Source organism: Diospyros lotus, chromosome 1, assembly GCF_014633365.1.
Source record: "Diospyros lotus cultivar Yz01 chromosome 1, ASM1463336v1, whole genome shotgun sequence".
Classification (NCBI taxonomy): domain Eukaryota; kingdom Viridiplantae; phylum Streptophyta; class Magnoliopsida; order Ericales; family Ebenaceae; genus Diospyros; species Diospyros lotus.
Genome location: NC_068338.1, coordinates 53163853 through 53188369, shown reverse-complemented (window position 1 = coordinate 53188369; position 24517 = coordinate 53163853). Strand labels below are relative to the sequence as shown.

Sequence of the window (24517 nt, the reverse complement as noted above, 5' to 3'; positions counted from 1 at the left end):
TTAAATAATATATTAGTATAAATATATAATACATTAATAAGAAATTACCAAAATAGATATTCGCAAAATATTAATCCCGAACGACGACTGTAGCCTCCAGCTGTATTGGCGATCCACGGCGAACGCAGCGGTTTCAGTCGTTCAGACAGACAAAACCCTAACCCCTCCGAAATGCAGGAGAAGATCAAAGGCGAAATGGGGGCCAACAACAAGAACCCTAAGAAGGCCAATCTCTTGGACCATCACTCCATCAAATCCATCCTCGACGAGTCCGTCACTGAGGTAACTCATATTCGCCGATTCGTTCACTTCAGATCCCTCAAGATGTGTATATGTGTTTGTGCGAATTGCAGTCAGTTCCTAGATTGATAGGTTTTTGTTGCTGATCTGTGGAATTTATTTTGGTTAGTAGATCGTTACCAGCCGTGGATACGTTGAAGATCACAGGATGAGTAACACAAGGTTGTTTTTGGGGATCGTCATCATCCTCATTGCTCTCGCCGCTCAGTTTTACCCTAAGAAGTTTCCTGAAAACAGGAATTTTCTGATCGGCTGCATCGTATTATATCCTTTTTTCCATGACCTAATTTCTGTTTAGCTCTCATTTTACTTTGGGCTGGTGACGAAGGGTTAGCAGTGAGAACAGTTAAAAATAGGAGCCTTTTCGCTGCCTTTGAAGATTGTTTACTTTCCAGAAACAATTCAGTAAACTAGTTTATTTTTTGATATTTTGTTTGCTGAAAGGCCGAAAGAAAGATGTGCGATAGCAGTCTATGGAAATGTTGGCGTTTTGAGATTTGCAATATTTTGCTTCCTTCCATTGTCTCTCTCTTTTTTGATTTTTTTTTGAAAAAAAATAAATTTTTTTTTTTTATGTATAAATCCATTTGAATTTTTGTTTTTTTTCCCCCTCCTGTCTGGTAAGCTTCCCTGGGAATTGAAGCCGTAATAGACACGTGAGGTTTAAGTTCATGTTGAACTATATTTTTTTGATAGTTGAAAAATTCAAATCTGATGAAGAGTATTCAGCTCTGTTAGTGCTGGAAAATGAAAATTTTGAACTTTTGACCTTACCAGCCGAATTGAGTATGTACTGATTTTATCTTTTTAAAATGATATTCTTGTTTCATAATTTGTTCTTTGACTCTGGCAAGTATATTTTAGTCAATGTCATATTGCAGCTGATCATATATACAAAGGAAAAGAATGCGATCTTGTTTACTTATCCTCCTCCTGTAAGTTGCACTTGTGTCTCAGTTGAGAATTTCTTAAATTCAGATATGACGAGAATCAGTTTATACCTTTTTCTACATGGCTTTTGTTCTTTCAGTTTTTTCCTCTTTGAATCAATAATTTGGAAAGGGCGAGTGGATGAAATGGAGGAAACTTGTAGCAAGAATGGGAGATAAAGGGCAAAGAAAACTTAGTGGAAAACCCTTAGACATGACATGGGATATAATAGACTTACGGAGGATTTGATCATAGATAGAGATGATTGGAGATCTAGAGTTCATATAGCCGCTCCACCTGGTGGGTTTAAGGCTTATGATTGTCGTCGTTGTTGTTATTGTCTTATTAATTTGGATCAAGATAATCTAGTTCATCATGTGATACAACTCAATCTCAATATAATGTGTGTTGTGTTTGGCCGCTTAATGCTAGTTGTTACCAATTATTGTGCAAAAGTCTTGTTGGATGACTGAATATTTAGTTGGGCTTGCATAACTGAAGATAAAAGAGATATTCGAGATAGTCTCACTATTACTCTTTGCATTTTCTGAACTATAGGTTCTTCTCTTGCCAAAATTAGCATTATTTAGAGTTTGAAGAATGCATCTTCTCTAAAACTCTTGAATTTATTTTGTCATATGTTACTGCTTCGTGGAGTATATGTTTTGCCCATATATCTTTTAGTTTTCAATATCATTTTTAATTTTCTTTAAGTTGGAATTAGTGTATTGTCACTTTGATGTGCACTCATTCACATTCCACATATTTAATTATCCACATGGATTAGAAACCATACCATTGTGCTTGCTAGATCTTATCTCTCAACTTTGTGCTTCCTGGCTGCTTCTCATGTTAATTACTTGATGAAGATTGAAGACTGCGAATTTGTTATTGGGCGGTTTCTTCCACTCTCACTATCTTCTAGTTTGCGTTCTTTTGTTACAATTTCTAGCTTGTTGATTATGTTGCAACATAAGGATGACATCATGACATTCATCTTTGGTTCATCTTACTTTAGCCTGTAGTGAGTTGACTCCTATAGCTTCTGTTAAATCTGCATTGTAGTGCTCTTGTTATTGTATTTTTTTTGTTAACAATCAAGCAACACATAATGATTTGGTCCCTCCTTTATAGAATAGTAGCCCGCTTCTCTAAAGTTTTAACATGTTTGTTACTTGAGTAAAAATAATAATATAAAAGATAAGTGTCAGATCGTTGAATCTGATGGGGAAATCTTTCAAAAGCCAATGGAAATTGAGAGAAAGGAGAAAGAGGGAGAGATAGAGAAAAGAGAGAAAAGGGGAGAGCGGGAGATACTAGAGAATGGAGAGAAAGGAAGAAGAGGGAGAGGTAGAGAAAAGAGAGAAAGAATGGAAGAGAAGAAGATACGAGAGAATTGGAGATAATATTTCAGGTCCATTTCATTCCTGCCCCCATCCTCATGTTGTGGCTCAATATATAGGCTCACAACCACTACACTACCATGTGCAGTATAACAGATTTGTAACCGCCTCAGCTACAAGACAAAAAGAGAAAATATCCATAATAGAAAATAAAAGGGAAAATTACAATTGCTACCCTTGTCACATGACAAATTGCCCCCATTGAAATATTTCTTGTCCCTAAGAAACTTATTACCATCAATCCGTTGTTCCTTTATCCAACTTTGGCTAGCTCTCCTACTTCGTCGTCTTCCTCTAAACCTTCCATATTCAGTAACTGTCTTCTGCATTGGTGGCGCATACTGAAATTGTCCCCACATTTAAAGCATAATTCGAGTCTTCTCTTTGGCTCCATAATAGGAGGTTTGGTTGCATTAGGATGCTCTTTTCCTGGAGTCCAACTTGAGGCTATCGTACGAGCATTTTCTCCCACCTCCTGATTGCTTAGAGGATAACCTTCTGTTAGAGTTCCGCTCCTTTTAAAAATAACCTCCAGTGCAAGCTCCTGCACATAGTTCTGAAAGGCGCGAGGCGCAGCAAGGTGCAAAAGGTCTTGGAGCCTGAGGCGCGAGGCGCGCCTTTTAGAAAAAAAACTCAAAATCTTGTAAAATCATAAAAAACTATCAAATTATCAATAATAAGTCATGCATATCATTAATGTTTCATTATCTTCAAATTCTAAACTAACAACATCAAAGTTGATTCATTCATCATGCAATTTGCTCATCTCTGTTATTTTTCTTCTTTTGCATGTACTCTCCAATCTCTTGTTTTATTGATGGAGGACATTTTGGAATAGCTTCAGTATTTTTCATAATCAATAAACACTACAAGTCCACAATCAAAAAAATGTTTTCATTTTGAAAAATGCTATTTTTCTAGGTCTGGAAGATTAGCGCATTTTTTCTAAGTCTGGAAGATTAGCGCATTATAAGGAGACATATAAGAAAATGTTTTCATTTTGAAAAACTATCTCCCGGTATTTTGATAGGTAATATTCATTGTTGTTAAAATGATTTTTAATGAATTTTTCAAGAAATAGTTGGTATGTATTTTGGGGGTGGTAAAATCGCTAAATCCTGAGTTTGTACTAAAACCAAAATTCTATTTTTTTATTGTTATGGATTTTGATTTTTTAGATATTTTTATTGAATCGAAATAGGGGGTACTTTCTTATTTATATTTATATATTAAAGTAAATGGAAGGTAAAATATAAATAAAAGAAAATGTGGACATTTACTTAAACTAAAGAAATGTAAATAAGTTGTGATGTATGCATGCTGGAACTGAGAAGAGGGGAGGCTGGAGAGGAAAGGAAGAGAGGATGTAGGCCACGGGTTTCATGAGGCGCGCCTCACCTTGCAAGGCGAGTGCCTTGTTGAAACCGCCTCGCCTCAGCCCAGGCGAGGCGCCAAACTGGCGCCTTGCGCCTAGGCGCGCCTTTAATAACTATGCTCTGCATTCTCGCCTTCTTAGCTGCTTGTTGCACTGTTATCGACTGCATCATCTTCACAATTGGTTTTAATTCGTCATTCAACCCACTTACGAAACTAGACACAAAATATGCTTTATTCAAGGTTGGATAAGATAACTAATGATTTCAGCTCCTCAAACTTGATTTGATACTCTTGTATCGACTCTTCCTGCCTTAGCTTATTGAATTCTTTAATGCCGTCCATCATAGTTTTTTCCTTGAATTGCATACATAAATCTTCCACTAATTCAAGCCACCTCCATTCCATTCTCTGCTTGCTCCACCCTTGAAACCATGAATCAACCACATCGTTCAAATAAGCAGTTGCCATGTTGACCTTGTTTCCCTTGGATACTCGATATTGGTAAAAGAAACGTTCGCACCTTCTTACTCACCATCTTGGTTTTTTCCTTCAAATACTAGGATGTCAAGTCTCGTTATTGGAATCATGTTAGGATTGATATAAGCGTCACTTATCATTGGTTCCAGCTCCAACTTTGGCCGCTCCTTTGTTTCCACCTGATTTGGGCTGTGTTGCCTAGTTCAACCCCCAGCAAGTATTGGAGTCAGATTGGCTCTCGGTGGAAAATTTGTCGGTAGGCTCGCATTAGGCAATCTAGAGAATAGGGTCAAGATCGTGCTTAGCTGCCGCTCGAACCTAGGAAATTCCTCCCGAAGATGGGAAAAATCTTCTCTCAGGATTCTCTCCATCGCCATCATTTTCGCTCAGCCTTGACTTGCTTCTTCTTGGGTCTGGTGGAGGCCTAGCTCCATCATTTCCAGTCTCTCCTCGATCTACTCCTAGTTCTGTCGATGCCCAATTCCATCGCATCCAATTGTGATTCCATCTGTTTCATGTGTGTCCCTTCTATCATCATTGGTTGCACCTGCTACCCACTTGCTGGAATGATTGTCGGTGATAATTGGTCGTACTCGCCTAGTTAATCTCCAACTCTTTGATCTTAATCGATGTATTCTTCCGACTAAAGTTGCATTGAATTCCGATTGCTTGGAACTTGCGGCTCACTGGAATGTATAAATTGTTGGTCTGGAATTGCTAGGCTCTGATACCAATTGTCAAATCGCTAAATCTGACAAGGGGTATTTGAGGGGAAATCTCTAGAAACCAACAGAAGTTGAGGAAAAGGAGAAAGAGAGAGAGATAGAGAAAAGAGAGAAAGGGAGAGAGTAGAAGATACGAGAGAATGGAGAGAAAGGAAGAAGAGGGAGAGGTAGAGAAAAGAGAGAGAGAAAGGAAGAGAAGAAGATACAAGAGAATTGGTGGAGAGAATATTTCAAGTTTATATCATTCCTGCCCCATCCTTATGTTGTGGCTCAATATATAGGCTCACAGCCACTACATTACCATGTGCGATACAACAAATTTTTAACTGCCTTAGCTACAGGACAAAAAGAGAAAATATCTATAACAGAAAATAAAAAGCAAAATTACAACAGCTACCCTTGGCACGTGACAATAAAGTTAGCCCTCTATTTAACAACTTAAATTTTTAGATGAGCTAGTGGTTAACTATTTAGCAAGGTATAAAAGCAAGCAAAGGTCTTGAGTTCAACCCCCATTGCTAACCCAATATTTAAATTGTTGGACGTGTTTGGATCAGTTAGATATTGAAGCATGACCACATGTGAGGAGCATGTTGAAAGTAAAAATAATAATTTAAAAGACAAAATTAGCTCTTTGTCAAACAACTTAAGTTTTTACATAAGATGGTGGTTAACAATTCAGTAAATGTTTCACGCACTTAGGTATGAGGTCACTCTACTTTGACCAACCCACTCAAGTCCTAGGCCATTCAACCTTGGTCCTCTCGCTTGGGTCTAAAACCTAAGCATCCCTCCACTTTGTTGAGAGAGTCCTTCTATCGATCAAGCTAGAGGAGTGTCCCAAGTAACATACACTTATATCCATGAGTGGAATTCCAAAGTGCTTACTCTTGTGGAATTCCATATGTGGTCCTGTGGTTTGGTGAGTTCTCATTATCAGTTCTAAATAGAAAATGTTGTATGCCTGTATGAACAAAGAAGAAAAGTGGGTATATGCTGAGTTTAAAATCCTGAATAAATCTTGCCCAAAAGATGAATTCCAAGTACATAATTCTTTAATAATTTAGCTATAGGATGCCAAGCATTTTCTTTCATGGTTGGGTCAACCAAATTAGAATGGTCACTGGGGTAACCGCCCAAGTTAGTTTCAGGACTCCTATTATAAGATCATACCATTTGGATTGAAAAATGCCTGAGTCAGATAATAGCATGCTATGGCTGCCTTATTTCATGACATATTCTGTTAAAAGTTTGGAGTTTTGCATATATGATCTTGTAGTCATAGCTTGTCTTGAAGGAAACTGTTTGAACATTTTGAAATAGTGTTGGAAAGGTGCTGCCATTGTCAATTCTGGATGAATGCACTCAAATGTGCATTTGGGACAATGTAGGAGAATTTTTATGTTTTGTGTTACATCAACTTCCTGCATTGGTGGAGGTCACTCAGCCTTTCTATTAATTAATAAAGGAGGATGTTTGAATGGAGGAGCAAGCAGGAGAAAGCTTTTGAGGTTGTGAATCTACTTTGGCATTGCTTTCAACCATGGTCTCTCCGCAACTAGGAAAACCTCTGCCACTCTGCATTACCTCAACCCCACAAGAGAATGGAGGTGTTGAAAGACAATTCTGCTATATAAACAAAGTAATTCAAGGGCAGGGACTAGATGCTCATGGAATGACACCTCCTTGCATTGGTCTTTACAGCACAAAACCGTGGGCATTGCTTTGTACTGCACATAGTGACTAGATGTGACCCATAAAGTGCCTCCTCTCTAATCCCATACTTCACTAGTTAACAGCTTGGTGGCTATTGTTACTACTGGAGTATGAAATTGTTTGTATAAAAGTCATGCCTTGCCTGATATGATGGCTTGCTTCCCTAAAACCACCCTTAGAAGAGTTTGTAAAAATATTAGGAATAGTTTATGTGCTTATAAACACTGACAAAAAAAGAACTATTTTCTTAAAGTAATGCTGCTGCTGCTGCTGCTGTAGTTTTTATTTTTTTATCTTTTGGCTGAAGTAATGCTATTGTTTTCATTTCTCAGTGGCATCTGATTTCTTTTTCAGGGATCATTTAACAGCACTGGGTTGGTTGTCTCTTCCAAGTTGCCAAGGTTCTCTGATATGTATACTCTCACCATAGCAAGTGCAGATCCCAAATCAATATCTTCAAAGCCACCTGTGGAATTTACCAAGAGTGTCACTCAGTGGTCTCTCTTTTCTCATAAATTATGTTGCTTAGTGAAAATTCCGAATCGAGCTATATTCTGAAATTTCACATTCATGCAGGTTCACCAAGGATGGAATTTTGGTGGAGGGCCTCTTCTGGAAAGATGTGGAGGGACTAGTAAGTGACTATGCAAGAGAATCAAAAAAGAGCAAGTGATGAGACTTGTGAGCTTCAGATTCCCTTTGATAGGATTCTTTCCTGACGTGAGAAACTCCAGTAATATTTTACTGAACATAGACAGTCTTAAATTATAGTTTCTTTGCTTGGATGGATTTTGAAATGAAACTATTGAATCAACATTGCAATAGAAAATGCAAGGAGAACTTAAGTTATGGTTTAATTGTTCTGGCTGATGAAATATGGGCAGCTTACCATCCATCTTGGTGGCTATTTAATTTCTCTGATGGTCAGTGTTAATTTTTATACAGACCTCACGGTTGATATGATTACTAAGTTCTTTGCAGAAGCAGAAGGAAAAGCATATTGCTGGCTGGCTGGCTACCTTTCTTGTTTGTTTTGCCAATGTTCTTATTGATTTAGTGCTGATTGCATGGTTGCTTTGGAGTTTGATCTGTCTGTACTCTTGATGAAACTTAGCTATCCAATGGTGCTATGATTTTTTCGCCATTATATTGTGTCAATGCTTAGGGTAGGGGCAGGAACAACTGTTGTTTGTAATGCCTTGCATTTATCCAAAGACCAACTTCTTGCGCTGGTTCACTCTTTCCTCCTCCTCCTCCCCAATTAAATATATTTATTATATCTTTTATCGTATTTCTAGGGATGGGCATTCGATCCGTTCAGTTATTGAAAAATCGAATTGGACTTGGATTGGTTGAATAGATTTTCAAATTGAAAAAATCAAACAGGCTAAATAAATTAAAAAAAATTAAATTAACAAAGTGTAAAAATGACATCATTTTTTTACTTTTTAATCAATTTGGTTATTTTAAGTTTTTTAATATAAAAATTAAATCAAAATGACAAAAATTATCAAACTTACAAAGTGAATAGAATCAAGCTATATATTGAATCGAATTGAATGGTAATTTTGATTTAACTAAAATTATTTTTATTTATTTTTGACCAAATAAAACCTAAATAACGTATTTGTAAATTATTTTTAATTGATTAATATATATTATTAAATAGCATACTTGGATAAATTATTCTCGATTTTAAAAATTTAAAATAAAAATTAAAATATGAGCAACTGGAATTTATGAGAGAAATTATTTTATATCTTGAAAATATGATATAAACATTAAATTTCGGTGCTTAAATTAGTGATTTATTTATTATTTTATTATATTTAACTAAAAAATGAAGTATTTAATGTGTTTATAAGTTTAATCTGACTGCTAATATCTGACAATTACCCATTTGATTAAGACACCATTTTTTTGAATTAATGTATTTTGATTGAAGATAAAAAAAAAAAAAAATTGACGAAATTGAGTGTGACTTGGTTTTAATAACAGAAGCGAAATAGTCGGCTAATTGCTGACATGGCATTAGATTTTTTATCTCCACGTTGGATCCCCCATAGATGAAAGCTGGCGGGTGCCACGCGGATCCCAAACCTACCACAAAACCGGAATTCCTAACAGGTTTCAGGTCCGTAGGGTGTCCCCCTGTGCTCTATATAAGGCCTTTCCCCTTCCTTCCTTATCTTCTTATTGGAGGACGCTCTCTTTCTTTCTTTCTTTCTTTCATTTCTTTCTGCTTTGAGTCTGATTGGTTTGGTTGTTCTTCTCCAAATTCATCTTCTTGAATTCTTCGGTTTCGATCGATTCTCTGAAAAATTCAGTGTTCGATCCGTATTGATTTATCGATTTTGTAGCGATTCCGTCCATAGCGCGAGGAATTTTCTAGGGTTTCTGAGTTTCAGACATGGTTAACTACGAGAAACAGCAATCGCTCGGTGACCGCGAGATAGAGGACGTGGATCTCGTGGATCTTGCCGAAGGCGGTGATTTTGATGATTCAAGCGATGTGGAGGCCTTCGAGGCTGGAACTTCTGGGGAATCGGGAAGGTCTGGTGATGGTGAGCTTGCGGAGCGTTTGACGGAGATTCTTATGGCCGGAGGGGATGGAGATCTGTTACTTGCACAGAGCGGTCCAGAAGTCAGGGTGCTTCAGTTTCTCCAGGCTTTGGATTTGCAGATTCTGGGGGCATGTCGCGCCGATGAGAGGTTAAAGCCCTTGCTGAAGCTGAACGTCTCGTGCGATGCTGCCGAGGACCGCTTGTTGGCTCATCTAAGTCAGGTAGATGCGCAAATCAACCAAGAATACGTGCTGCTCGATATTTTTGTAGTTAATCTGATGTCTACTTAGCTTTTCTTTTTTGCGGTTTCTTTGAAGAAGTATTCTGAAACTTGAATATGTTCATTTGAGAGAGATGATTTTCTTTTTAAATCCAATTAGCTGAGGGCTATTATATATCTATGTATATGTATATTCGATGTATATTATGATTCATTGAACTAATCGGTATACTTTTCGCTTAACAGCACTTTGAGCCATCTGAAGTTGGCATGCTAGCAAGGTGCCTGTGCATTCCACTTGTTTCCATTCGTGTTGGAAAGATTACCAAGCAAGGAACGCTGTTGTGCCCAACCGCAACAAGGTAATCGAGAACACTAAAGCATTGCTTTGTATGACTGTGTGGTTACTTGTAGCTTTTTAATTTCGTCCTCCACATTTATTTGTGATTGGGATATTGGATTTGTTGTTTTTCATTTTGTTGGTTTTTAATTTCAATCAATAGCAATTCTTCTGTTTTGCTCAGTTTGTAACTGTGCACAATCTATTACATTGGCAGGTTCACAAGTTTGCTTGTAACTGAGTGGTGATACCTTATTATGTATATTTAATTGGCAACATTGCCATTTCTCGGTTTAACAGCTTAGCAGAAAACCAATATGCCAAAAATAATTTTCCTTTTAAGTTTTGTGGTACCATTGTTTGGTGCTGCGGTGCCATGTAATATTGGTTTACTAATGCGTGCACTGTTGGAAATTGGAATATAGTGCTCTGTATCCTTTTGAGTACATTTTAGATAATTTATACTATTGGAGCTGTATGTGTCTAATTTGGCCTCTTATAGTTGAATAGGAATTGTAAACCAAGTTGCTATAGAGACATAAACATATTTATGTAGTCAATGGTACTTCGGGTATTGTATCAGTTGGGGGTTTTCTGATAATGTTTGGTAAATAAACTTTATCTACTCTGTCTTACGGTTTGTGCTTTCTGGTTTGATTAAAGTGGAAACCTTCTTCTAGATTAAGGACATGAAAAATGAAGAATGGCCTAGGCTCCCTCCTAATCCGTGTAGGGTAGTACTCTTTGTGGCACATTAAGTTTATCATTCTTAGTATGTTAGTGCTTCCACAGATGATGTAATTTTCCCCTCCATGTACTATAACACTGGAAGTTGCAAAATTATGCTTACATTTTCAGGATCAAATAGAGCACATCAGCCAGATTTATAGCTCTTTATTTTGTTGTGCAGAAATAATTTTATTGCTTTGGCTCTTAGCTGGAGGTTGATCTACCATATATTATATTTGGAAGGGATTTGACTTCTTGATTTTAACCAGACATTTGAATTGTGGATTTTACTTTTGATTGTATCCATTTATATGGGACTGGTACAGTAATCCCTTTTGATGATGATGGCGTCTCCCTGAGAAATGTTGTTCCATTTGCTGGAATTTTCAATATTCTATTTAATTTTTTATTATTATCTAAAGAACTGGATTATTTGGCGCCTCTTCTGAGTGGTAATCTGGATTTTGTGTTTCTTTTATGACTGATTTTATGAACCTAGGGAGTCCTTTCATTATTTGATCCCTAAACTTGCTAGGGTGCATATTTGAGTGCCTTGTACATGAATTGCAGACATATTTGTTCAACCTAATGATCTCACCCCCGTCACTTCATGCTGGATTTTATTTGCTCAGTTGTAGACCACTGCATCACCGTATGAGACTGTCTCATAGCTAGGAGGTGCGTTCTATCTGGGAGAGACACCATGAAGGTTGGTGTTATGAATATATATGGCCATATTGGTTATGGAAGACGTGAGTATTTGTTTTAGAAAATTATGAGGTTATTAATCACATTTTTGAAATTTGCTGCAACAGTGATTTTACAACTATTCCAGATGAACATATTTGTCTACTTTAATAGACCTTGTAAATTGTTGTCATATTTTGCTTTTGACCCATTATGGCCATGTTGTTGCATCAATGTTGTTTGTTTTTTTCAATATTTTATATTACATCTTTTCTTTTGGGTGTTCTATATGGATAGCAGTTTAATTATTTAGTAGCTGCATTATAGCAAGCTATAGTTGATGACAAGTAGAAGTTGCAGGGCTTTATATTTTAAGTTATTGATGGTGACAATGTTCATCATTCCAAATGAATGCGTCTTTTTACTTGTAGGTAAAGTGGGCGTAATCTATTATGTCTCTGAATTAAGAGGAAGTAAAGGTAGTTTCATGCTCTTATGTTATATAATTCACTCATTATTTAACTCTTGGTTACCCAATGTCTATTTTTGTGGCTGATTTTGTGCAAGGTTGTCTTAATTGTTCTTCTGTATATTGATATATCATTCTGATGATTAGGTCCTTTGTTGTTTTCTGTTTTCATCATTATCCTTCAAATATTCTTCTTGTCCTGAAATGAATAAATTTAAGATACGTGTTACTGTTTTTGCTGCCTAAGGTCTAATTTTGTTATGGCTAGCAAAATTTTTCTTTACATTATTGTTATTCATACAAACTGTGATTTTCATGTCTTTTTGGCTTATATTATACATTCCATCATTTGAATGTTAATTAGTGGCTAAGAAACTTCTTCACCTATCCACGATGAATCAGCTTCTTAAGAGGTATATGCGATATTAAATGGAACTTGTTTGGCTTGTCCATTTAGGGAGGTTAAATTCAACAGTACTGATCCCCAATAGAGGGAAAGAAAATGTCTAAATGCTAACACAATTTTCAAGTCAACTTTATTCTAGCTCTTTTTCCTGGTAAGCTTATAAATAATGTACTTAACTTGAATAGTGCATTCCCAAGTAACATAAATTTAACTCATTCAAATTGCTGGTGAACTAGCCCTTTGTGTTTGGTCTCCTTGCATTGCTTTAATCTTGATGTTCTTTCAAGGCCATTTGGGTTTCACAGTTCAGGAATACTTTTAAGATTTATTAATAATAGGTAACCCTAGGCCCCGTGTGGGAAAAAATTCTTTTCTGTGCAATCAGAAGTAATATGGAGCCAATGGGTATAATAACCACAAGACTTAATACCACTTGGTGGGGTTGGCTAGATGAAATTTCAGACCACTGTGTCTCTTTGGCCAATGTTTGTTGCAATAAAAAAAAAAGGCTCAATTGTAATATGAAGTTAAAGTTTAATTCACCATTCAGACACATTATTTTGTTCATTTCTACCTATTCAGTTTATCAGTATACACGTTTTCTTTTAGATGTTAACTACTGCTACTATTCCCAGTTTCCTTCTGTTGGTTATTGATTTGATTGTTTTCTCTATTGTTTCTAGACTCACGTTCTCTCCCTCTCTCTTCTTTTCCTCGTTGAAACAGGGGGATTTTGAATCTCACTCTCTTGCCAACATCTGATTTGCGCATCTCATTCATTGCGGATAGTGGCCATACTGAGAGACTGTCAACTTTAAGCAGTGACTCTCAGTGTTCTGCTGTGATAATTGAAGGAATCCCAGCAGACAAATCTGGCCGGTCCTTCCTCATTAAGATACCTAATGGAGAGACGCTCTATTTTTGGTGTTCAGAGAAGTCAAAACTTCTGGGTGATGAGCTGCTGTCAAAGGTATATCCAAGTCCATTAATGATCAGCATATATATATATGTATATATATAATATGCAGCATAATGCTAAAACTCATTAATATTTGTTTGCTCTTCATTGCTGCTGATATAGATGAAGGATCTGCTTAAAAAGAAGCCCTCACTTGCTGAACTAACTGGAATTAGCGAGTCACGCCTTGACTCTTTTGCAACTCATCTCAAAGCTTATCTTGTTGGATCATCTGTGACCAAAACACAGGCCAGTTCTGCTGTCACAGTTACACTTCCCTCAGATTTGTCATCAGATATTTCTGCACCTTGTCGGAACGCCACCATATCCTCATCCTTGGCTTCAAAATCTCTGCGTGTTCGACCGTGTGGGAGTCAATCAGGAAGAGTAATTCAATGCATCAAGGCAGCCTCAGTCCAAGGTCAAGTTCTTTTAAAGAGGGCCTGCCAAGAAATTTCTCCTCCTTGAGAAATGTTGCCCGAGAAATACTAAAGCGATGTGATGGCCAGCTTTCTGCTGCGGAAAAGCTGGCCGTTGCTTCACCCGTTGCCTCTGATGCTTCTACTCCTAGTTCTAGTGGAAAGGACAAGCTTCCTGAAACACCCATAAAAAACTCCTTCGCAGATTTATCTGGTTCACCTGGGAAATCTGCCTTCCCACCCTTTTTGAGCCCAACGTCCCAAGTCAATTCCGTAGCTTCAACTCTGTTATCTCCCTATTACTGCTGGTGCCCGCCTATTGCATCGACACTGCAATATACAGTTGCACCTCCACAGCTGCCCATTTCATTGAGTGATTCACTTTCACTTTCTCTACCTCCACTTTCTTCGATGCTGCCACCTACCAGGTCTTCGAGTGTGTTGACGCCAGCATCACCCTTCAATGTTGCCCAAATCCCGCCTATTGATTTCCCGCCATTGCTTCCGGAGCCACTAGTCCGGCTGCCCATCTCTAGGTCAAGTTCACAGCAGATCCCGACATTCACACCTTTAATCTGTGACCCTATCGTCCACATTCCTGTCATCGATGTGTGCTCCTCTGGGCAAGGCTACCTTGTTAGTGCAGGTCCTGCTATCTCGACTACCCTTCCACCTCTACTCCCGAAACTTGTCAACCCATTGATCCCAGAAAGTAATTCTGTCATTGAAGAGGGGGCAAGAGAGACTCTGCGGCTGCTTATCAGTGGTTCTAGCCAGTCTAACCCGCCTTTGATGAGTGTGCTGCCTTCTGTTCTGGCAGGCAGCGATAGCTATGATAACCCTAGCATTCTTGCAGCTGGAAGCCGGGGCCTTTACAGTGGGTCGAGGGATGTTGCAGTTGGTGCTATTGCAACCAGCATAGCCGCCATGGGATTGATTTCACTGCCGGAGGAATCAGTGGTAGGCAGTGTGATCAAGAGATGCGTCACCCGAGGAGGAAGTTTGGAGGATCGAATGGAGAAACCACGTAGTGGTGCTAATGAGGATGAAGATGAAGATGAAGGTTCCTCCTCCTCCACATCTAAGATGATGGGGGGAAGAGTGAACTGATGATGATTTTATTATTATGCTAGGCTTTTATTTAGTCTTTTTTTTTCTTTTGGGGGGGGTTTATTTTGTTTTTGCCATGAAAAATGTTGATATGTGATGGGGTTAGAATGTAATGTCGCTGTTGTGATCTTGAGCTGTAATTACCCTTTTGAATTCAGCCATAGCAATTTACGCGTAGGCGCGCCTTCTCTTTGTTTATTCCGCATCCTTGCCTTGGGTGTGCTGGTGGTGCATGCGCCATCTCCCATTCTCTCTCTCCTCTCTTTTCAAGACTGGGCCGGCAGGCCTCAATTTTAACAAACAGCCATTATGTATGATATAGTTTTATTGTATCGAGTAAAATATTTATTATTGTTAATTTTTTTATATTTATTAAAAATTATACTTTTTCTCTTTATATATTTGTTTAATGTGATTTTTACTAAAATATTTTTATTATCAAATTTATTTAAAATGGTATATTAATAACAATAAGAAAATTATGATTAAAGTAATATTTTATTATTAATATGAATTGTTAAAAATAAAAATAATGTTTTGTTTTTAAATTTATGTTTAAAAATAAATTCTAAAAAGATTTAGAAAGTAAAAATAATTATTAGTGAATTATAATAATTTTACTTAAATAGTTAAAAATAATAAAATATAAAATTAAAAAAAAAGACAAACAAAGATTGAAGAATGAAAAAGAAGATAAGGAAGACCAACGTTGTTAGATTGGTGGCTTAGATTGAATAAAGGAGAAGAATTGGAAGATTGGTGGCTGGACGATGAAGCCAATGAAAAAGACCAACGTTGTTAGACAATTAAGTGAGGGGAAAAAATCGATAAAGCGAGAGGGGATGATCGGTGAGGAGATGAAAAAGAAGATGAGGAAGAATGAAATCGGTGAATGGAAAGGTTTGGTGACAAGAAGAAGATAAAGATGTGAAAAAAAATGGACGAGAAAAAGATGAAGATGTAAAAAGAAATGAGTGAAGCTTTTACATAAAGGTATATGATTAATTTGGATTTATTTGTAAAATGTCAAATAAATTTATTTAGGGGGTTAGATAAATTTATCTGAGACTGTAAATGGTCAAATAAAATTCACGAGAGAGGTTTTTTTTAGATATTATCAGATAAATTTAATAAATATATTAGAAAACTAAAAAGGTCGATATATTTTTCATATTTTATTTTTTTGGTTCTATATAATAATTAACAAATATTACTTAAATATATATTAATTAATAAAAAATTATTAATAAATAAAAAATATATATATATATATTTTGATGTTTTACTATTTATAAAAGTTCGTTCTTCCATTTCCCAATATTAAGAAAAGATGCAAACGAACACTTGGCAAAAGGCGAAGGGCGGGTGCTGGTGGTGGTGGTGTCTGAAGGCCGCCTCCGTCCTCAGCTCCTCCTCCGGCAGGCAGAAGATTCCACCTTAAAAAAAACAACTATTTACAAAAGACAAAGGAAATTTGTGTTTTCTCAACCCAAAGGGACCCATCCCCGTAGACTTTCTCCAGCGTAAGCATCGGATGCAACCGACGGCTCTTGAAACGTCAATTCCCTCCCTCTTCACTGTTGCCTCCGCTCATTAATTAATTAATTAATATAATAATAATAATAATATTATTATCTGGAGTCTGGGAGACGGCCACTCAACTCAGAAGACTTGTGGGCATAATCCAACTGCATTCCCAATTGGAACCCACTGCCACTGGGAGTGTGAGCATCATCCCATCGTGTCTTCACTGCATATTCGTTCCTACACACCATATATATGTAATGTACCACTCTCGTTGCAAATTAACACCATTTGTATCCATGAAAAATGGAATTGCAAATTAAAATTTTATTAATAATAATAATAATAATATATCAAGCCTTAATTTTAGTAAGCGAAATCAATTACATTATTATTAACTCTTTAACTCATTTCTTGTATTATTTGTCTAGAATTCGCAATATTTATTTGTCCCTATCCTTCTTATTTATTCAAGCTTGTGATTGTAAGTAAATCCCTAACTAAAAATCCATCATCTCCAACTGCAAGCTTCAATTCTAAGCACTCAAATTAGATTCAATTTTATGTATTTTTTTTTAAATTTATTATGAACCAAAAGATTTATAGTTGTCACTTTATTTTTATTATTTTATTATTCTCTCCCTTTCCACATTGTTTTCTCAAAGCAAAATTATAATACTCACTTTTTAACTTTGCTTTTGTTTGAGAATAAGAAGGGATAACATAGTTTATATTATATATAAATTTTATATTGTGGGGTATTTGCATTTATGACCTATGAGACCCCACAACAACTATAAGAGGCACGCACTATTACACAAATCGCACAATATATTGTAATGAGCGGAGCGTTGAATCATTCGCATAATATGGGGAGTGTTCGAATACTTGATCTGTAGAGTCTCACAACAATTATAAGAGATTTATAATGTTATAAAGACTACACTACATTACATATTATGATGAGTAAAGTATTAAGTCACTTACATGATGCGTAGACTCTCAAAGACTCCATTACGTATCATGATAGATATAATAATCTCTAATAATTCAACTGAAAAATACTATTCACATGTAGTTAATTTGACTTGAATTTACACCAAACAATTCTAAAATTGCAGCCAATACCATAGAATTAATTAAATATTATCACTTCTTAATTAGAGTTAATGGTTTTCATCATCTAACACTTGAATACTTAATAGTTTTTCACTTTTCCCTCCCACTAACTTCAACCTTTTCCCTTATGCCATGAAAGCTCTAAAAGAGAAAAGTTAGAACAAGTGTAAGGTTGTATTTCTTTCACTTAAAATGTTATTTATGAGAAGCTATTCAAATTTCTTTTATTTACTGGGTCTAAAATTAAGATGTGTTTGAATCTAAATTTAAATATTTTTAATAGTATGTATTCGAACGATAGATTAAAATTTTAAATTCTAAATGAAAAACGATAGAGTCAAATGATTATCAAAATACAAATAATAGAAAATATGTGACATGAAATGAGATACACAGACATGCATAATAAATAAAATAAGAGCCTATTCATTTGAGAGGACAAAAGAAGAGTCGATCATTTTTATACATTATTTTATCCTTATTTTATAAATAAATTATTTTCACAAATTGAACTCGAAACCGTTATTCCTATGATATTGTTACTAACACCCTCTTACCATATTATTTGTGATTAATTGCTATACAATCATGCTAATTAAGTTTGATTTATTAACCATTTTAGCTTAATTCCAAAAAACTACTCTATTTGAGGGAAATTGAATTGAAAGATCAAGCCCATTGATGAACAAATTTTGGCAAAAGAACAACTTTCTCAAAGTAAAGAAGGTAAACATAAACTCTCTACTTTTGGTTTAGAGCTTGCAGCAACTGAAGCTTCCTGCATTGGGGTTTCTTGATTTTGTTTTGCTACTTCCACTTTCTTTTGTGTTCTTTCACCTAACAAAATGTAATAATAGAAGTAATCATTCATTAATTTAATCCAGCTAAGACAAAAATGAAATACTCAATACGACTTTAAGTTTTATTTTTTATTTTTTATATGATAGTCGAGATTTAGGGTTTCTCACAAATTCTCCTTATTCTTCCCTTCTCCTCTTGGAATCTCTTGTTGAGTGGAGACAAAATGAAAACTTGTAAGGTTATCCATAAAATGGACCAAGAGACATTGACATTGATAATGGGTAATATCAATATATATATATATATATGGACAATATTAATTATTATCCAAGCAACAATAAATATTTATTATTTTTAGATAAAATATATTTATTGTATTTCTTTAACATCAAAATAATTTTAATGGTTAATTAACTAATAATTTTTTTAAAAATTAAAAAAATGTGAGAAATACATTTTTAAAAAAATAAAATATATTTATTATTATTATTTAACTATGACCCTAAAAATATTAATAATTATTATAATTATAAGGAAGAGTAGAGACAGTAATGGATTGGTAGGTTTGGAAAGTGATAAATCATCAGGCAAGGAGGAATGAGAAAGGAGAAAGGGTGTTGGTGAATGGTGAGGCACAGGAGGGGCCATGGTGTTTTGTGGGTGGAGGACCACCCAGTCCTACACAGCTACTCCACTTCAAATCTGGTCCCAATTTCTCCCCATTATTAATCAAGTCGTGAGTAAAATAGGAAGTAATAATAAGAATTACGTCATGTAACTTCAATTAAAATTTTTTAACTCATTTTGAATCGCTATAAAACTAAAAATCAACACTCATTGAGTGAGATTTTGATAAGAATTATTATTTGAAAAACACAACAAGATAAAAGTTATAAATTGTGTTTAAGAGAGGGTAATTGTTTATCTTTAACTTCCATGCTAGAATCAGTTGAGGGATCGGATCGGGAGTCAGGTCGGTTGAAGGGGTAGACTGGTAAGGCAATTGCCTAGGGTCCAACCCCTCCAGCTTAATAAATAATTATTTAAATTTATTAATTTTTTATTTTTTATTAAGGAGTTAGAGCCCCTAAATTAATAATGACTTACGGTCCCCTAGCGCTTGAGCCGGTCCAATCGGGAGAAGTGATGTGAACCCGAAGGACCATTTTCAAGAACGGGGAGGGGTTACGTCTTTGGTGATACCATTAGTCTCTTACTAAACCAGTGAGCTGAACCAAGCATCCAAACTATGGGGAGTACAACTTGAGGCCACTCATTTGTAGACACATCAATACTCTTTTATCACTCATAATATTACTATGTGCTAGCAGGTGGACTTTTGGTGCATGCATCTAATTATTAATTTACGAGGGTAGCTGTGCCTTTTGGAATAAATGCACAATGTACTGTTGCTTAAAGGGTGATTGATTCATGCCCTACATGATTAAGTGGAACACAAGCTTTAGAAATGCTTCAACAGTAAGAATGAATGATCAGAGGAGAGAGAGAGAGAGAGAGCCCAACCAAATCAATGCCATGAATGGCTTAAGGAGCTTTATTTAAGTGCATCATTAACAATAGTCTCTTGCTGTTGATTTTGGTGGCCTACAATTGTGCATTGTGCATCCTTACATCGACCCACGATGAGTCTTACAATTGACCTTTAAAAGGAGACGTAAACATTGTGTAGAGCCTATCTGTGATAGAATATTTTTATGCTTAAACTTGGGTCAAATACCTAAAGTCCAAAATGAGCCCCCCAAAACAATTGATCATTCCCTTTGACATTGTAGATGCATGAAATTCATTCATTGGGTTTCTTGCAAATAAATAAATACATAAATACGTGTCCTTATATTATTATAAAATTATGAGACAGTAAAGTTACAAATTTTCTTTATAAAATTGGTTTAGTAGATTGGAATATATATATGTATATATATTATATTAATGCTTTGGCCTTAAGCCTACTTTGATTTAGCCACCACATCTTATGTATTAAGTAATGACAGATGCTCAGCCTAATAAAGTATTAACAATAATTTTACTTTCATAACACCTGGATTGTTGACTTTTTTTATAAAAAAAATTAATAATTTTGACGGTCAAGTTAATACTCAATATAAGAGAAAATGAGCATCAAAGTAATGAATAAGTTTAAGAATGTGTTTGCATTGGGTTGGTCTGATTATATATTTTGACTCTTGACAGAATAGCGAGATTTTTCGTGAAATTATCTTTTTATGATGCTTGGATGAGATCTCTAACAATGACTGACTCAAAATTCTCAAACTTGGTAGAAAAGAATATAGGATACGAGCAATTTTATGATAGGATAATGTGTTATGTGATAGTCATTGTTGATGAATAAAATATGTGTCGCATTGACTCTATTGTAAAAGAAATATGATACTATCTTTGTAAATATATAATTTTAACGTAAATCTTTTCGTTGTGGAATGATATTTGATGTGATATTTTTATATTAATACATCATACTATATATCTAATCAATTTAGGTGTACAATATATTAATGTAAGGATATCAAATCAAATGTCACTCTAGAATGTCTAAGTAACATTTTTGAAAAAAAAATAAAATAAGTGACTCAACTCAATTTTTACTAAAAAATTAAAATAAAAATGTTATTAGACATTTATTTATGATAATTTTATATTGATGTGTTACTATTTATGTTATATTAATGTAAATAAATAATATATTAATATACAAATATTATCAAAAGTATTACAAGTGAATGTCTAAATAATATTTTTAAAATAAAAATATGCATCAAACACCACTTTTTTGGTCAAATCTATTTTTTTGTTTCCTAAACTTTCATATTTTTTTTCATGTGATTATTCAAATTTTTCGTTATTTTAATTACATATCTAGATTTTGTATTTTTGAATCAATTTAATCCTTTATACTTTAATTTTTTTTTACGTGAGAATTAAAATTTTTTATTATTTCGATTATATTTCTAGATTACATTTTTAAGTTAATTTAACCCTATACTTTGACGTGAATAGAGTATAATGTGTACTTTGTCATCTCATTTTATTTATTTTTTTTACACATAAAAATATATGAGTTAAATTGAGTTGAAAATACAAGTTTAAGAGTATAATTGAAACAAATATTATCACAAAAAAAATTAAATATAAGAGTTAAATTGAATAAAAAATTAAATTCATGAATATAATTAAAATAATAAAAAATTAGGCTACAAAAAAAAGTACAATACCAAAAATATGAATTTACCTCCACTTCTTTCTTAATTTTGAAATTAAAAAATAAAAACTAAAAAACAAATTAAATGGGGAGTTATCTGTCAAACTCCAAGCGCAAGTTGAAATCTGTGGGCAAGTGGAATGGAATTGGAACAGCCGTCACTTATAATAATAGCTCACAGCTGTCCGTCCATTTGCTGCCACGTCGGCACCATTTCTTCCTCGTTTGTTTATCGTTAATTCCTTCTGTCATGTATTACAGTATTAACGCTTTGTTTGAATAGATTAGGGCGAAGTGAACCTCCCGAATAAAGGGGCTCCTATTTATTAATTAATATTATTATACATGGTAATAAAATTAAATAAATATATAAAAGAATTCAAAATGTTACTTAAATACTTAATTTTGATATTTAAAGTGACACTTTGTATTAATACAATACATAACAGAATATATTTTTACGTCCATTTTCTTTAAAAAAAAAAGGGGTAAAATTTGTTATTTTTATAGGTTAATGTCAATCATTACTGCTAGGGTAATAGTAAATACACTTTGTTTTTAAATTAGGTGTATTTATTATATTTTATTTTTAACATCTAAATAATTTTATTGATCAATAATGATGAAAATAATTTTTTTTATAACATAAGAAACTCAAAAGGTATCTAGATCATAGCCAGTAATTTTGGTCTGAACCTATCTCATCTTTTTTAAAACTTTCGATTTGTCTGCTCCACAGTTCTAGGTGATTGGATAGATTAATCGTGAGACAAAAATCAGGAGCTTGGCCCATTAAATTGACATAGTTGATTGCATAGTTCTGTACAGAGACAAAATGAACCTACAATCTCGTGATATCTCAAGCTTCTGAATATGTGTGGTGGATTGATTTTATAATAATAATAAATATATTATATTTTGAACTATTTAATTAATTAATGGACTTATTTAAATTTTAATATTTAAAATTTAGTTTACTTTTTCATCAAAAGCACGTTCCCATGGGTCCATATGCTTTTCAATTTTAGTAATTAAATAATTTTATAGATTGTTTTAATTTTTTACAACTCAAATCAACAGCAACTATAGGTTAAATTTAATTTATTTCTTTAACTACAAATATATAAAGTAGAAAAAAAATATTATGTACAGACAATACTAAGACATACCTTGACATAACACAAGTAAATAAAAAAAACGGCTAACTCACAATAAGGAACAAAAAATTAGATCTCCACGACATAGAGGTTGACACTCTAACACCTAAAGGATTATATCGAATGTATTTTGGATGGAGGTGTCAAATGTGAATCAAAACCAACCACTAAATAAACTAGAAAAATTAGAGAATGGAGAGATGAATTCAAATTGTATTTCGAACTAGATGTATCAATTAAAACTTCACACGCTCTTACCCATAAAAGCACCTATTGTTGTGCTCACGCCATAATAAATAAATCAATCCTTGGGTTCAGTGAGCTATTAAATTACTTAATTAATAATATTTTATAGGTTAAATTTAATATTTAATTTTAATTTGTATCGAGCTAATCAAATTTTAATTAAGTCACCCACTAAATATTTCAATCACTATCTAAAAATCAAAATAATAGACTATACAAGGGGATTGGGGATAGGATTCGGCTCTTATTATTAGAATAAACAATGAGATAAAAAGATTCTATTCTTATTGTTTAGTGGGGATAAAGAATGTGCTTAACATTATTCATTGCTTGAAAATTCACAAATCCCACCTCCATTTGGTGGAATATATGTTTATATGGGGCTAGCAAAATTTTAGTTAAATCAAATAATTGAATTGAATGGGTTGAAATTGACTATTTGATTTACTTTAATTTGTAGACTACTTTAGTTTAGTTTCTTTTTTAAATTTAAAATTTTTAATTATTTTGATTTAGTTCGATTTCTTTATAAAAAAAAATTAAAATAATTGAACAGATCGAAATATCATTTTTACTTGAATAATAGAAATTTTTAATCGAGTAATATCATTTTTACTCGAGTAACAAATCTTTTTAATCGAATAATATTTTTGAAGTGAAATTTATTCTCAGAAGTTACTCGATTAATATTCTTTTTATGCGAATAACACTTAATTTTATTTGAATGATAAATTTTTTTAATTTAATAATATTTTTGGAGTAAAATCAGCTCACACAAGATTAATTGAGTAAAAATTATTGTTAATCAAATAATATTATTTTTATTCAAATAACACTTATTCTTACTTGAACAACACTTAGTTTTTTTTTTGGACTTTTTTTAGTTGGTCATGTTTTGTTCAATTTTTGGCCTATTTAGTTTTTGTATTTGTTCAATTGATTCAATTTAATTTTTTTACACATATTCAACTATTTCGATTTGAGACCAAACGCTTACCCCTATTGGCATGTCAAAATACAATTGTTTGTTATTCTTTTAGAAAAAAAATCAAAAATTTTATGTTTACAATCTCATATAATTATAATTATTTAAATGTGTATTAGCTAAAACTCATCATTTTTGCTTTGATTGGAGGCATATTCGTTCAGGGACCCACGGAATCAGCTCAATCCTTTACAATAAAAGGGAGGGGGTAAATTAGGAACAAATTATTACTTAATCTATTCCCTATTAATTGAATAATAATAATTAGTGGTAATTCGATTTAGTTATTCTTTTGGGATTTGTTAATTTGTTATTCCTTTTTTTTATGTAACTTTAGTGGGCGGTAGGCGGTGCCAGTGCTAGCCATAACCGACAAATCCAACTGCAGTAACTGAGAGAAGCGGAGTAAAGACTCAGGTGCGACCGGCATCGAAAATCCGCGTGGAGCTTCCAATCACCTCGCGCCACGTCGGCAACGCGGGGGGGGAGCTTCCCGTAATTTAGCGGGATTTTGTTTTTTGCAACGAGAGCCTGCCTTATCGTGACGTCCAGGACGGTGATTGGCTAGCGCTGTACGTATTTGTCGTTACCCTACTGATTGGCCTCCACGGCATTAA

General features: G+C 34.2%; 2 protein-coding genes across 2 annotated transcripts; both read left to right on the top strand.

Annotated features, from left to right (window-relative positions):
• The first annotated feature begins 77 nt into the window (after window positions 1-77).
• On the top strand, window positions 78-7785 carry LOC127805604 (signal peptidase complex subunit 2). Its single transcript, XM_052342356.1, has 5 exons — window positions 78-282; window positions 413-564; window positions 1154-1235; window positions 7283-7425; window positions 7505-7785. The coding sequence occupies exons 1-5, from the start codon at window positions 172-174 to the stop codon at window positions 7599-7601; spliced, it is 585 nt and encodes a 194-aa protein (XP_052198316.1). The 5' UTR covers window positions 78-171; the 3' UTR covers window positions 7602-7785.
• Window positions 7786-9116: 1331 nt separating this feature from the next.
• Window positions 9117-15028, top strand: LOC127801799 (uncharacterized). The gene is given in 5 exon segments (XM_052337211.1): window positions 9117-9713; window positions 9959-10074; window positions 13070-13313; window positions 13425-13700; window positions 13703-15028. Coding segments are annotated over 5 exon segments (2139 nt in total). The 5' UTR covers window positions 9117-9338; the 3' UTR covers window positions 14831-15028.
• Window positions 15029-24517: the final 9489 nt, after the last annotated feature.

Coding starts and splice junctions, on each gene's coding strand:
- LOC127805604 (XM_052342356.1), top strand. CDS start 172: ATGCAGGAGAAGATCAAAGGCGAAATGGGGGCCAACAACAAGAACCCT. Junction 565..1,153: donor CTGATCGGCTGCATCGTATT/ATATCCTTTTTT, acceptor TGACTCTGGCAA/GTATATTTTAGTCAATGTCA. Junction 1,236..7,282: donor TGTTTACTTATCCTCCTCCT/GTAAGTTGCACT, acceptor TTTCTTTTTCAG/GGATCATTTAACAGCACTGG.